This window comes from Atractosteus spatula, chromosome 13, assembly GCF_055471065.1.
Source record: "Atractosteus spatula isolate fAtrSpa1 chromosome 13, fAtrSpa1.hap1, whole genome shotgun sequence".
NCBI classification, from domain to species: domain Eukaryota; kingdom Metazoa; phylum Chordata; class Actinopteri; order Semionotiformes; family Lepisosteidae; genus Atractosteus; species Atractosteus spatula.
This window is the reverse complement of record NC_142718.1, coordinates 27639939-27653678: the sequence shown is the minus strand read 5'-3', so window position 1 is coordinate 27653678 and position 13740 is coordinate 27639939. Positions and strand designations below refer to the sequence as shown.

General features: G+C 36.8%; 1 protein-coding gene across 3 annotated transcripts in view; it reads left to right on the top strand.

Moving 5' to 3' along the window:
* The window catches only part of ubr3 (ubiquitin protein ligase E3 component n-recognin 3), an 80470-nt gene that overhangs the window by 2128 nt on the left and 64602 nt on the right, over positions 1–13740 (top strand). For all 3 annotated transcript variants that reach the window (XM_088930142.1, XM_088930141.1, XM_088930140.1), the window contains exons 2-18: positions 1927–2066; positions 3155–3307; positions 3879–4022; positions 4495–4535; positions 4686–4752; positions 4860–4990; positions 5471–5699; positions 7107–7286; positions 8278–8411; positions 8985–9071; positions 9208–9273; positions 9689–9778; positions 10040–10168; positions 10263–10315; positions 10782–10915; positions 12177–12262; positions 13517–13658. In XM_088930142.1, the coding sequence (XP_088786268.1) occupies positions 1927–2066; positions 3155–3307; positions 3879–4022; positions 4495–4535; positions 4686–4752; positions 4860–4990; positions 5471–5699; positions 7107–7286; positions 8278–8411; positions 8985–9071; positions 9208–9273; positions 9689–9778; positions 10040–10168; positions 10263–10315; positions 10782–10915; positions 12177–12262; positions 13517–13658 (2006 nt within the window). The remainder of the gene's footprint in view (positions 1–1926; positions 2067–3154; positions 3308–3878; positions 4023–4494; positions 4536–4685; positions 4753–4859; positions 4991–5470; positions 5700–7106; positions 7287–8277; positions 8412–8984; positions 9072–9207; positions 9274–9688; positions 9779–10039; positions 10169–10262; positions 10316–10781; positions 10916–12176; positions 12263–13516; positions 13659–13740) is intronic.

Genomic DNA, 13740 nt, shown 5'->3' with positions numbered 1-13740 from the left:
TCTAGCGGAATTCTGTGACTTTTACTTTTTGCTCTGGACAAGTTCTTAATTACAGGCTAATTATTACAGTTTTCTGTTTGGGAGAATATCTGTTGTTAGCTCTTATAGAGCAAAGGGGATGTGTAATTATCAACCTTAAACGTAGTCATGAGTTGTGTTGCTTGAAATGTGCCCAGCCTCTGGTTTAGTTCCTGGGGTGCCATCTGTGTAGAGTTTGTATGTTCTCACTGTCTTTGAATGGGTTTTCCCTGGGCGCTTCAGTTTCCTCTCAAAGTCCAAAAGACGTACTGGTAGGTTAATTCACTTGACGGGCAATTCTGAAATTGGCCTTGTTGTGAGTGCGGGTGTATGTGCATTACCCGCGATGGACTGGTGCCCTGTTCAGGGCCTACCCTGCCTTGTGCTGAGATCGACTCCCCAGCGATCCAAAATTGGATAAAACGTTTAGAAGATAGATGGGTGGATTTTGAGCTCAGCTGGAATGAAAACCAGCAGCCAGCATTTCTCCAAAACCAGGGTGGGACAATAGCTTTAGGGAATTTCACATTTTAAAGTGAAGCAAATTCATGATTTACCAATTTATTCTTGGCAGTGCAGAACATATGATAGTTTCTGCAAACATTCTGGTATTATTGTGTTGATGGTTGGTAAGTTCAATTTTGTTTGGCAGTTAAACTTTGTTGACAGCTTTCAGTGTTGCAGTGAATTGAGCAAGGTGTATATTATGTGGTCATTTCAGCAGATGTATCAGAATCAATTTCAATGTGGTTATTTAAACATCTGGACATTCATTGTCATGGTTCCTAGTTAGAATGGGGTGCCCTGGGCTTTCACCGAAACAGCAACTCCTGTAATTTGCCTGGCACCTGCAGGACTGTTGTGTTGAGAGTGAGCGGAGCAGGAGTGGAACTGGAGCAGGATGTGGTAGAGGATCTAAATGCAGTCTTTTCAAAATATCATTTGTCACCCCAATTCTGACTGCCTTGTGTCAGTCTTCCATTTTGATTTCATTGAATAGCTAACTTCAGATGGTAATATAGTATTTCAGTATTCCATGTACTGTGAGGTGGGCGAATCTCATTTTTTAGGATCTAAAAATGGTTGAAAAAGGCTGGAAATCTCTGACACAACATACTCTGCCTTTTAGAGCTTGCCCATCAGAGTTTTACTCTCTTTGGACAAAATATCTGAGCTGTGAAATAGAGATTTTGTTGTTTGTCACAGTGTCCATCTGGTGGAACCTGTAGCTTACTCCCCTACCAGTAATATTTAATTAACAGGAATCTAAAACCAGTGAGTTGTTGGAGCATGTGTGTTACAAAACAAGAATTGTAATGAAAAGTGTAATGCGATTGAATATTTGATACTCGGTATTGACTCTTCAGTCTAGGTATAAATTTCAGTATTAGTCCTCAGTTTTAGGAAAAAAAAGAAGGCAAATCAACATTGTTTCAATTTCTAGAAAATGAAGATTCACATTACAGTAGAAATTGTGTAAATTAGAGAGCAGACACCCCTGTCATTTGCTTTACATGTATGTCTGTACCAGTATTAAACTGCATGCTTTAATAATAGTGTATATGAATTGCTGCTGTCTCTTGTCAAGAAAACTAGTAACACTGGGAAGCAAAGTGCTATGCAAATTTCATTTTCCACCTGCTCATTCTGCTCGGTGTACATTATGAATTTAGCAACATAAATGGGGTTATTCAATTGTAAAGAGGAGGAATGCAATTTGAATGTTTTATTCCATTCAGATGTGTCCTGGAATTATCTTGATTGAAAAGAAAATTGTAAATGAGTGCAAAGGAAGCCTTTTGTGTAATATATATTTGTTTTCATGGGCGATAAATGGTATATTGTGGTATTAAAAGGTGCAATCTGTTGACTTGAAATGATTAAATTAATGTTGTCTACTTTGTTTAGATTTTGCAGCCGACACCGATCAAAAACGGGGACGAATGTTCCTTCAGTCCCCAGAGATTTGCTTTTAATGTCGGAGATGGTTCTCCCTCGCTTCATCATCTGTATCATCCAGTACTTAAGGGATGGCTACAGCGACCCAGGTGAGAAGCCCTTTAACACCTGTCCTTGAAGCTATAGAAATTGTTGACTTTTTAATTTTTTTAATTTAATTTTAATACTGAGCAAAAGAAATAATCCGATTTTCTTCTGCTTTTCAGAAAATGTAAAAGTTTTTTTTCTTTTTGCACAGAATGTGTTCTTCAGAAAACAAAATCTAGAGTGCCAGTGCACAAAAAGTATTTTATCTCGCACAGTTACACAAATAAAAAAAATGTTCATTTCAGCCCATCAAAATTCAACCTTCATGAAGTGGTTGCATGAAATGATGGGTGTACCTGTACTTTTCTAATAAAAAAAAAATATATATAGCAGGAAATATATTCAGGACCACCAGCTCACCAATGCTTAAAGTATGTGTTAGCCTTCCAAGCATTCCTGTAAGTCAGTTTAATCTTCATTCACTGATATCCTAAAATATGATTAAGGTCACAGGGAGCAGAATACTATACTAAACCCTGACTCTAAGTAATTCTTACCTGTAATTTCTAGAATAAAAATAATTACTTTGCTCTTATCTGAAAATGACAGCTGCACTGCAGTAGAGTAGTGGGACTATGGGACTGTGCTGATGTCACGTAATGATTTGAATGAGCAGAAGTAGTTCAGTGATGGCTGTGTGTGAACACAAATTGACGCTCACCCACTGGACTTAGTAGTATGACAGGCATAGTAGGTGTGACATGGACAAATACATTCTCCTGCAGTGTACGTCAATTCGTATTCCTGTAATTGATTGTGAATTGAAATTGGTTTACATTGAATTGGCTTGTGAGCTGATTGTACACATGGGTACAAATGACGCAAAAGACTCATTTGTCTTCTTCCCTTTTTTGCCTGGAAGAAATGTAAAAAAAATGTTGGGAAGAGGTTGAAGAGAACAAGCACTTTGTGACTGTGAGTGTCTTGTAGAAACTGCAGTTTATGGCACTGTACTGCCTTTGTGTAGGCCGCTACCCACTGGAATGGGTAATAGAGAAGATAAACTGTAGTATCATGTTTAGTACCATCCCTGGTACAAGTTTCTTCTCTTTATGTGGACGCTAGAATGTGAATTGTTCTGTGATTCTAGATCCATCCTCGGAGAGGGATCTGCACAAGGTGCTGCAGCAGCTGGAGCCTCAGATCTCCTTTTTGGAAGACTTAACTAAAATGGGTGGTGCCATGCGAACTGTTCTTACAAAAATCTTAACAAACCAGCAGACCTTCAAAGACTTAAGCATGGGTACAGTTCCACTTTTCTCACTTAAATGTAGACTACAATTAAAGAATTTCCTGTTACCAGTAAACAACTACAGTACAAATCTGGGAAGTTGATGGGGGGGGGGGGGAAGCTCATGTACTAAGCAACTCATAAAAACGTTGTAAATGTTTTGATCACCATTTTTAGAAAATAACATGTGGAAACTTCACATTTAAGAGTCAAAGTCGTGGATTAAGGAAGAGTGTAGCTATGATTTTTACCGTCTGTCAATGTGTTGGATGCAGTGCATTGATCTGGACTTTGCTGCAGGTACTTTCCTGACTCCGTGTGTGAGTCTGTCCTTTCATGAAGTAAATCTTCTCTTGAGTGTGTGCATGTCTTTAACTCTGTGTTATCAATTTGCCAAATATGCAACTAGATGCCACAAAACAGTGGTTTTCACTGTTTCTAAGGGATGTTTGGAACTTCTTGGATAATATTTTGGCTTTTTTATATGCTTTCAGAAAGTGTTGCAGGTGGCCAGTTCAGTTTCTTAATTACAAAGGCACTTTAGTGTCATTTTAATATATATTTTCCCCTCTGTTTCTCCAAGGACAAGAAGAAAATGTATATGCGAAGAAAAACTATGACAAGTATCTATCGGCTCTGAAAAGTTCCGGATTGGTATCCTCGGAAGAAAAGACAGGATCTGGGGGATTCGATCCCACAGCCGGAGCCGTAGCCCTCAGTATTTTAGGTGGGTCAGACACTTCAGTCGTCATGTTGTTACATTCAGGTCTGTGAAGTAACCCAGATATTTGTTATGGGTGCAAATCCAAGCCGGTTAATATGATCACGTGAGTTTTGGACATTTGCTTATTATGGAGAACCTCGGTTAGTATTACCTGTGCTGTAAAAACACAGAATGTGTTTTTTTTTAACTAAGCGTTATTATGTTTTGGCATTTTGCAGTATATCATTTTAAAACCCACTTTCTAAAGACTGTAAATCAATACAGATATTCAGTCTTGTCCTGATAGTACGATATTATGACAGAGTAGTATCAGAGAATAAAACGTAGAATTTCGATTTACAGTATAATTTACTGTTTGAGAACACAATTGTCAATTTTAAAAAGCAGAGAACTATTTTTGTATGGTTTTAATATCTCAAGACCTGTGCTTCTTGTTGTATTGAGATATCTTTAATCCTTCCTTTTCTTTTTCTAGGTGCCACAGCAGCTGCCAGCCCTGAAGAACCTGTTAAAGAGGTACAGTCTGGAGCTCGTCAGCACAAATGTTATGCCAGACATGAGTTCTGTCCATTTGGAACTGCTTTTAGAAGTTCGTTTTTCCCAAGTCTCTTCTAAAGTTGTGTTTTCCATTGGTTTCGACAAACCTCTCTGCTTCCTTTTTTACAGGAGGATCAGGATGGGGGCCAAGGTGTTGGCAAAAGAAAGAGAGTGAAGCTGAGTAGCAGTACCAAAGGTATATTTAACAGTCTGAGGCTCATCTTTTTGTTGAGGTTGCACATCTTGTTTACACTCTGCTCCATAATTACACTCGAATATTCATTTTGTTTTGTTGTATTTTAGATCCGTCCATTATGGATGTTCTCAAACACAAATGCTTTTTAGAGGAGCTGTTGTTTTGGACAATAAAATATGAGTTCCCACAAAAGATGGTAACGTTCCTGTTGAACATGTTGCCTGATCAAGACTATAAGGTATGGTTAAGCGTGTGTGAATTGTTCTTCTGTGGGCATTTAAAAGCAAGTTTAACTCTTTTGCATAGAATTAATGTGCTTTGCATAGTTTAAGAGCCATCTGCAAACATTTGATTTGAATGCGTTTCGTACATTTGCGGACAGTGAAAGTGATCTAAATTTTAAGTTTTGATTTTAGTACAGATGCCAAGCTGTACTGGATTGATATTTAATCAGACAAATACGGAGTAACATAAGAATTTTAATTTCAATGATCATGTTTTTGCTGGATCATCTTAACCAGAGATGTTCAAATTTTAGTGTTGGAAGCCCAGTGGATCGTTGCCAATGAAGTTCTGGTAGTGATTTACGTTTGAACTTATTTTTAAATAGGGATCGGTTATTACTGCAGCTTGGGCTAATTTTTTTAAAATCATAGATGTTTTAATTGAAAGTGCTGATGTTTTATTGAGCCTTTTCTGTGTTTTTTTCTTTATATAGATTTCTTTTACTAAAACCTTTGTTCAGCATTATGCATTCATTATGAAAACTTTAATGAAAAGCCATGAATCGGATACCATGTCCAACAGAATTGTACATATTAGTGTGCAGTTGTTCAGCAATGAAGAATTAGCTCGTCATGTAACAGAGGAATGCCAACTTCTGGACATAATGGTCACAGTCCTCCTATACATGATGGAAAGTTGCCTTATAAAAAGCGAACTTCAAGGTAAGTTGCCCATAGGCTGTTTTTGTCCGATATTATTGTCCTTTCCAGACATTCTTTTTGCGTTTATCATTTTTAAATTTATGACATAAGTGAAATTGTCAGTGTCATTTTGCAAGATGATTCTTTTGTTTTATGTTTTGTTTTAATTGTTTGGGTATACCAAAGATGCATAGTGTATTAATATTTAAATTTATAACAGAAAACATATCTAACTGGATTTAAAGAGTTTAAGAGCTCTCAGTTTGGTACTCTGCCTTCATGAAAGGAGCCTTTGAATGTTATATAATATTTTGTTTTAGTATCTTGCAAATTGCAGGCAGAGAAAAAGATTATTCAGATAATTTTATGAATAGGAAATAACACCTACAGCATTGTGAAAGTTTTTTATGATGAATATTTTTAAAGATTGTGCCCGTAATTATATATGACAGTTTTTTTTTCCATTTGGAGTTAATAGTTAGTAATATTGACTTTTGTAGTGTCCTCAGGATTAGTTGCCTGTAAGGATTTATGTGAAATTTTTTTTTCAGGTAATTTCATTTGTAAAACCCAAGTGAGAAATTTACCTTATTTTAAAAATGTTTTTCTGCGTGTTTGAGATGCAGTTTCAACAATTTAATAATATAATAAAAGCTACTAAAATGGAGCATTTATTAAACTTCAGAAATACCAAGTTGATTTCAAATGGTGCTAAACATAACAATATGTGAAAATTTCACATTTAGAAAAGAATGCTTCACTGTGATGGAAATTGCAAAGAAGACTTTTTTTTTAAGTAAAGAAAAACGCACTATACATAGTTTCAAAGAATGCAATTCCAGTACAAAAACACCACTGGGGGAACAAAACTACCCCAGAAAAGACCAGTCAAAAGTTACAAAAACGTTATAGGATAGGTGAAGGCCAAGGAAGCATTTGGTAACCAGACTGAATTTCAGTATCTCTTTTCAGTTGAAGAATTGTTACTACAGTAAGTGATCATTGTTAACATCTCAGAATAAGTTAAATCAAGTGTGCAAGAAGAAATAAAAATGGCCTTTGGAACAGTGAAATCAAAAGTTATGGTCTGGTCAGTCTGAATGTTTGGACCTGGGTACTACCTGTTGCTTCAAAGGTGAGACGGTGAATGTGAAGCTAGCAGTTCCACTTAGAGGTGGTCCGAATTGAAAATGGAAAGACTTTCCTTTTTCAGCCTGACAGTGCTATCTTCATCCAATGCAGATAGTTATACAGTATAGGTACCTTGCAGTCAGTTGCGATTAAAGGTAATTGCAATACCTGTCAATGACCCAGGCCTTTTCATAACACTGTGCATTGTCTTAGAATGCATTGATTTGGAGATGAGTTGTTTGTAAGTTTTTTTTTTTTTAAAGGTCTTCTCAACATGAGTGTTTTGTGTGTTTCCAGATGAAGAAAATAGCCGTCACGTGGTGGTAAACTGTGGAGAAGCTCTGCTAAAGAACAACACCTACTGGCCTTTAGTTAGCGATTTTATTAATATTCTCTCACACCAAAGTGTAGCAAAGAGATTCTTGGAAGACCACTCTCTACTAATGCTGTGGATGAGCTTTGTTTCCTTTTTTCAAGGTTAGTTCTTCTTTAACTTATTATAAGTGAATGCACTGATTGACATTTTGACCATGTAATGTACAATAACTGTTGTGCCATTTTATTTAGGTTAATTTAGCTTTTTTTGTATGCGTGGAAGCACATTTCTGTGCACTGTGTGTTATTCTTGCATTGTAAAGCTTGTGTTTTGTGAGAAGTTAAATTTAGATCATTTTTTATAAGTCATAACTGTGAGATGTTGGTACTGGGCCCAAGGGAAAATTTGCCATGAGAATGTTTTGTCAAGGGCTCCTTGTTTATGACCTATTTTTTTGCCTTTCAGCCATTGCATTTACCCATACTAGACTGCCAGTTAGTGTGGACTAACATTTTAACGTTTTGTATGCTAAAATCCCATGTTAGGCCAGGCTGTGAACCAAGAAAAAATTCAGGAAAAACAATTAAAACTTTGTGTCCAGCCTTTACCGAGTATCTTCATCATTTTACTGCATGCCCAACTTCCATTAACATGGCTGATCTATAAAACTGGCTCATGAACATTGTTGCATACCAAAACATTCTTAAAATGCATTAATATCTCATAAGGAAATGACGCCATGCAAAACAATACATGGATTTGAATTAATGTGTTTTTACAAGCTTGCTTCTTTTCAAAAGCAAAAATGTCCAGATTGTTTTTTAAGCTCATTTCTATTTGTTGCTAGCCAAATTTAGGATTATGTCCTTGGTGCTTTCACGCCATGAAATCGTAAGCAAAATGTTTGTGTCAACTAAATTGACAAGGTTGAGATTTAGATACCAATTTAGATGTCAGCTTTAAATACCCGTTTTTTCATAATTTAAAGGAAATATTAGCAGCCTCAGGTTGTCAAAATAAATAAGTACTAGTAAATAATGAAAAAGGCTTGCATTTTGTGTACGCGTCTTTTGAGCATAGTGCTTTTTGGTCTAAATTCTGTCGCTATGTGTGACACTTGTGCTGCTGTTCACTCTTCTTTGCTCATTGTAGGTATGAATTTGAACAAGCGAGAATTGAATGAACATGTGGAGTTTGAATCTCAAACATACTATGCAGCATTTGCAGCAGAATTAGAAGCTTGTGCCCAGCCAATGTGGGGCCTTTTGACACACTGTAAAGTTAAGGTAAGGACACTGTTGTTGAGTAGATGCACACCTCTATATTAACACTCCAAAGCACATCAGTACAACATAATACTCCGTTCTGAGTAAAAAAGATCATTTTCTTCATGCTCAAATATTGTGCCTTTTAAACAGTTTACAAGTGACTATGCATTCTGATTTTTATCTTTGAGTTAATACTCTATTTTGCCAGAAGAATCTCAAGGACACTTTTTAATACTTATTGACATTGTCGACTTTTTTGCACATGAAGTCATGAAGCTTCACAATCAGTCAATCAGTATTTGTGATGGCTCTCCAAGATTGGAGAAGCACTTACGTAATGAAGTCATGCTTTTGCGCCTGTGGTAACATCTGCAGGCTCAGGAAACACTGTAATTTTCTCAGTTTATTTTGCAAATGCTTTTAATGGTTTGGGTGTTTCATGTTATGGAATATGTGACGTAATATAATATCAGTTTGTTATGTAGCTGTAAGTCTGACTTGAGATTACTTGTTTTATTATATAGACATCTGTCATGAATATAATGGTTCATCCAATATTTCAAATCCTATGTTTTTTATTTTATCCTTTAGGAAACGCAGGAATATACAAAAACAGTTGTTCGGTACTGTTTGGAGACTCTGCAGATGTGGTTTGACGCGATCAGCTTTGTTGACGAGGTAATTTTTTCAGTGCTGTGGATTTGCCATATTCAATTTTAATATTTATTGACACCTGAGTTTTCATTTGTAAACCAGAGTAGAAGGTAAAGAATGGTTATGCTTTCTTTTCTAAGCGTATAAATTGTCTTTTCAGCCTGCTCCCAATCAAGTAACATTTCACCTGCCCTTACATCGCTATTACGCCATGTTTCTGAGCAAGGTGAGTTTTCCACATACTGTACGTTAGTATTAAAAATCTGTAAAGCTAATGTCAGATGTACTTTTTGAATACTAATGATGATGATAAAGATCAATGTAAATTCCTGAACCGTAGAGGAAATTACTGAAATACAAAACCATTAAGTTTAAGTCACGGGTTTTAAAATAGTAATGCTCAAATAAAACATGAGTTTACTTTCGGGATGGGATTTTTCTGAATTGTTGACAATGTGAGTATAGGGAGGCCAGGTTGTGTATATAACACTCTGTGAATTACGTGTATGATGTCTGGGTAGGAGATCTGTTAATGAACTTAATGAATCAAAATAATAAACAGACGAATATAACCCTTTCATCTTTGAAATAAATGCACAAGCTTTCTTTTCAAATCTAAATGCACCTACATTTTTTTCCAGGCTGTGAAATGCCAAGGGTTGGACTTGGACTCGCTTTTACCAGATCAAGAAATGCTTATGAAAATAATGGTTCATCCGCTTCAGATTCAGGTACTAGATCGTATATAAAAAGTGTACAGTCTCAGACAAGTGGTAAAATAATCAGTGTTTTCCCAGTTGGTCAACTGGCTTGACCCTCTTCCTCAAGTGTGCTTCCCATCCTTTCTGGAAAAGGACCTGGAGAATTTACTTCCATATTTTATCGATTATCATTAGCATTCTCACTTTGAAATGATCAGCTGTTTGTATTTCTTAAACCTGCAAGTGCTTTCTGTAGTGTTAGAATGATGGTTATCTCTTTGTATCTTCCAGGCTAGTCTGTCAGAAATCCACAGTAACATGTGGGTCAGGAATGGCTTGCAAATTAAAGGTCAGGCCATGACATATGTACAGTCGCATTTCTGTAACTCCATGATAGATCCTGACATCTATCTCCTTCAGGTAATGTAAGGTTATTAATTTACTGTAGGTAAAGCTCAATTAAAGAGACAGACAGACACTGAGGCTTGACTTCATTTCTGTCTTTCTCACACAGGTCTGTGCATCAAGGTTAGACCCTGATTACTTCATTTCATCTGTTTTTGAAAGGTACATATATATATCTTCATTTCTGTTTGTAGCATTGGACTGTTGGCATCTTTTAGTGGAACAGTGTTTAACAAAACTACAGTCTTTATTTCGTTTTCCTCATGAATCTGTTAAGCACTATGATATGGGAGAATTTTGTGTTTCGTATGACGTTCAAATAGTGGATTTCAAATTTCAAAATGAATACTGGCGTGACAAAATATCATAGGTTTTTCTTCTAAAAAATCATTAGTTGGGAACTTTGTGTCTTAAAAATCTAGTCACGGCTGCATTCTTATTGCATAGTTTTATCTAAAAAATTTAAATAAAAAGTTTCACAAAAGCTTTGTCGGATTTCGTGAATAATTATTTTTGTAACCTAAGATTGTCTCCATTTAAGATGATTTGATGGGCAGGAGGGTGGTAGTATAATGTATTGCAATATTTAGTAAAAGTGTTTTGCTTATAGCAGAGATGTCTTTTGCAGATTTAAAGTTGTGGACATGCTGACAATGGCCTCACAGCACCAAAATTCAGTGCTGGATTCTGAACAAGAGAGACCGATGCTGGAGGGAGCCTTAACATTTCTTGTTATATTGTTGAGCCTTCGCATTCATTTAGGTGAGTACAAGACACTTCAGTTTCCACACACTTCATTTCCTTTTTCTGTCCTGCAGTCATTACATTAATGTTTCTATAAGTCCCTCTTTATATAATTCAGTGTTGCAGATGCATTTTTGTGGTATTCTTCAGACCCTTATAAGAGGTGTACAGATTTCAAAACCAGCATCTCACTCTGAAAACTGTGGTTATGTTGTGGTGTAAATTAATGTAAATATTAATTGGTGCAAATTAAGATAACCTGCTGTTTTAAAACACCTTTATGAAAAAAAATAGATTATTGACAATAATGGGGAAAAAAGCAAACATTGATTTATTATCTTGCCACAATTCTCTTCATTAATGATGACATTTGGCTATAGTGAACCTGCTCTGTGGATCCCAACTACAGCGCTGTAAAAACAAAGTTATGAGGCACTTCAAAATGGTCTCCGTGCTGTTTTTCTGACTTGCACTTAGTGTGCTGCAACACAACTGCTTGGTCCCTTTTGTCCCAGTCCGGCTGTCAGGTTCATCAAAGTTCACCCAGTGCTGTATGTAAGACTCTGAAGGGAGTTTGTGAAATTGATGTTGTTGACAATAGACCGGGTCGAGGAAGAAAAGCCAGTTTCTCCAAAAGCAATGCAGAGGCCCTACAGTAAACTCTAGCACGATCGGCCTTCATCCAGTAGAAGTCTTGCGAAAAACTCCTGCTGCAGGGACACCAAGTGTTTTTGCAATATGCACTTCCATACAAAATGGTCTCAACGGGTATGAAGCTGTTGGGGAAACCTTTACTGAGGACTGGAAATGAAACAAAAACAGGATAAAGTTTGTTTTTTAAACAACGATTTGCTTTTTAGGTAGACCTTTTCCTTATTTTCCACAGTGCTTTCTAATGCCAAATATTTTTTGGGAAAGCTTGAGGTTTAGGCCCTTGATGATCTCATTTCCATCCTTGAATGAAATACCTACAAGGGCAGCCAGTGAGGAGTACGGATCAATGTGCGTTTGAAAGCATACAAACTCAAGAACTTTTATGGAGTGGTTTAGTGTTTTGATTAGGAACCATTGGTTCTGACTTGCAAAGAAATGTACCCCACACTGGCCTTCCAGAGAGAAATTGCTGAAAAGTGTTTCTTACCTTTGAAAGTATATCCATATATCCCATTTTCTAACCACTATGTCAACCGGAATGGCAATAGGTAACTGATAATTGGACTTTTACTTTGAAAAGCATGTGAGTTAATGCTGAGTATGTTTTTTTTTAATTCTGTCACAGGCATGGCCGATGATGAGATTCTCAGAGCAGAAATGGTATCCCAGCTGTGCATGAATGATCGGACCCACAGTTCCTTACTGGACCTCATATCCTTTCAATTCTATATTTGTTTTCATGTTCCTTTACAATACACCCCCCTGTTTTGTTAATCAGTGAGGTTTGCTTGTCCAGCTTTCACACTAGCAGAGGAGGAATCAGAACTTTTCTTCCAGAATGTGCACTGTTGGAACCAGTGAGTGGTTATCAGCATGTAAAGCCAGACTGACACTTGTTGATCACTTCTCTCCCTCAAGCTTACATAGATGTATCTTTGACAACGTCTCAGTGGATATGTTTTTTCCAAACTCTGCAAATAGCTTGACTTGACTGCGAATAGTGATTTGATTTATCTTGTTTTTCATATAGATATTTATGGAGCCCTTAAGGGGACATGGTGTAATTTCTGTTTGGAAACAATCTGGTGATTGATCTGGTGAACCTGATACTTTTGCGTGCTTACCAGAAATTTTCAGGTGAACACCAGATACTATCGCGTGCGTACCATATATCGTTCCCGGTTTACAGAAATACTGCCTAATAGCTCTATCTTAAAGAGTTACATTCTAGAAAAATGGAAATTGGCGAGTTTATACAAGTATACTTTCAGCTGGGTCTCAAACACAAAGATAACGTATGTTCTTGCCAGTCGTCATGGATACATTATCACTGAAAGGCTTTTAAAATGTATTTTGAAGTCTAAGGGTCTGTTTCATCGTAAGGGCTACAGCAACTTAGACGAAATGATCGTGTTTGTTCAGCGCCAAATGCAAAGTTCAGGTCGGCTTCATGGCTACCGATGGATGCACGCAAAATGTCAAGAAAATGGTTTGCATGTGAAGACAGAAGATAGTCAGTTAGGCAGTATGTTCTGTAAACTGGCAACAATATATGGTGTGCACACGATAGTATCTGGTGCTCACCAGATTGTTTAAAAAAATTACACCATGTCCAATTTTGGGCTCCGTAGATACCCTATTAATCCGTTCTTTTATGGGATTTTTCTTTTCTGTTCAAAACAATCGATCTCAAAAGATAATTATACTTGTATTTTTACTTTCAGAATCTACCTTTTAAAGTATTTGCTTCTAAGTTGTTTTTTTGTTCTGCATAGATCTGTCTCTTCAAATATATTTTTCGTACAAGAACACTAAAATCACTGCAGTCCCTAGCTTTTCATCTTACATTTACTGTACTTGAGAGTTTCCGTTGATGGGGTTACATTATTTGTTATTCAATATTCAAGGCAAGCCTCCCGGCCTAGTTTATTGATGATGCACTGTTATTCTTAACACTATATCGACATCCCAGAAAATCCAAATCCCAAAAGTGGGATTGTTCCAGGCAGTTACAGCTTTGAAGCAATGCTTTCTTCCGTTGCTGATTTTAAAGCTCCCGTTTTTGAGCCTGGAGGTTCAATGCAGCAGGGAATGTACACACCTAAAGGTAAGCACGGACACCTACTGTACATGCACACAGACTGCACTTCTCTTTACCAGCAGGACTTCCGTTATCTTAAAATCAGCTT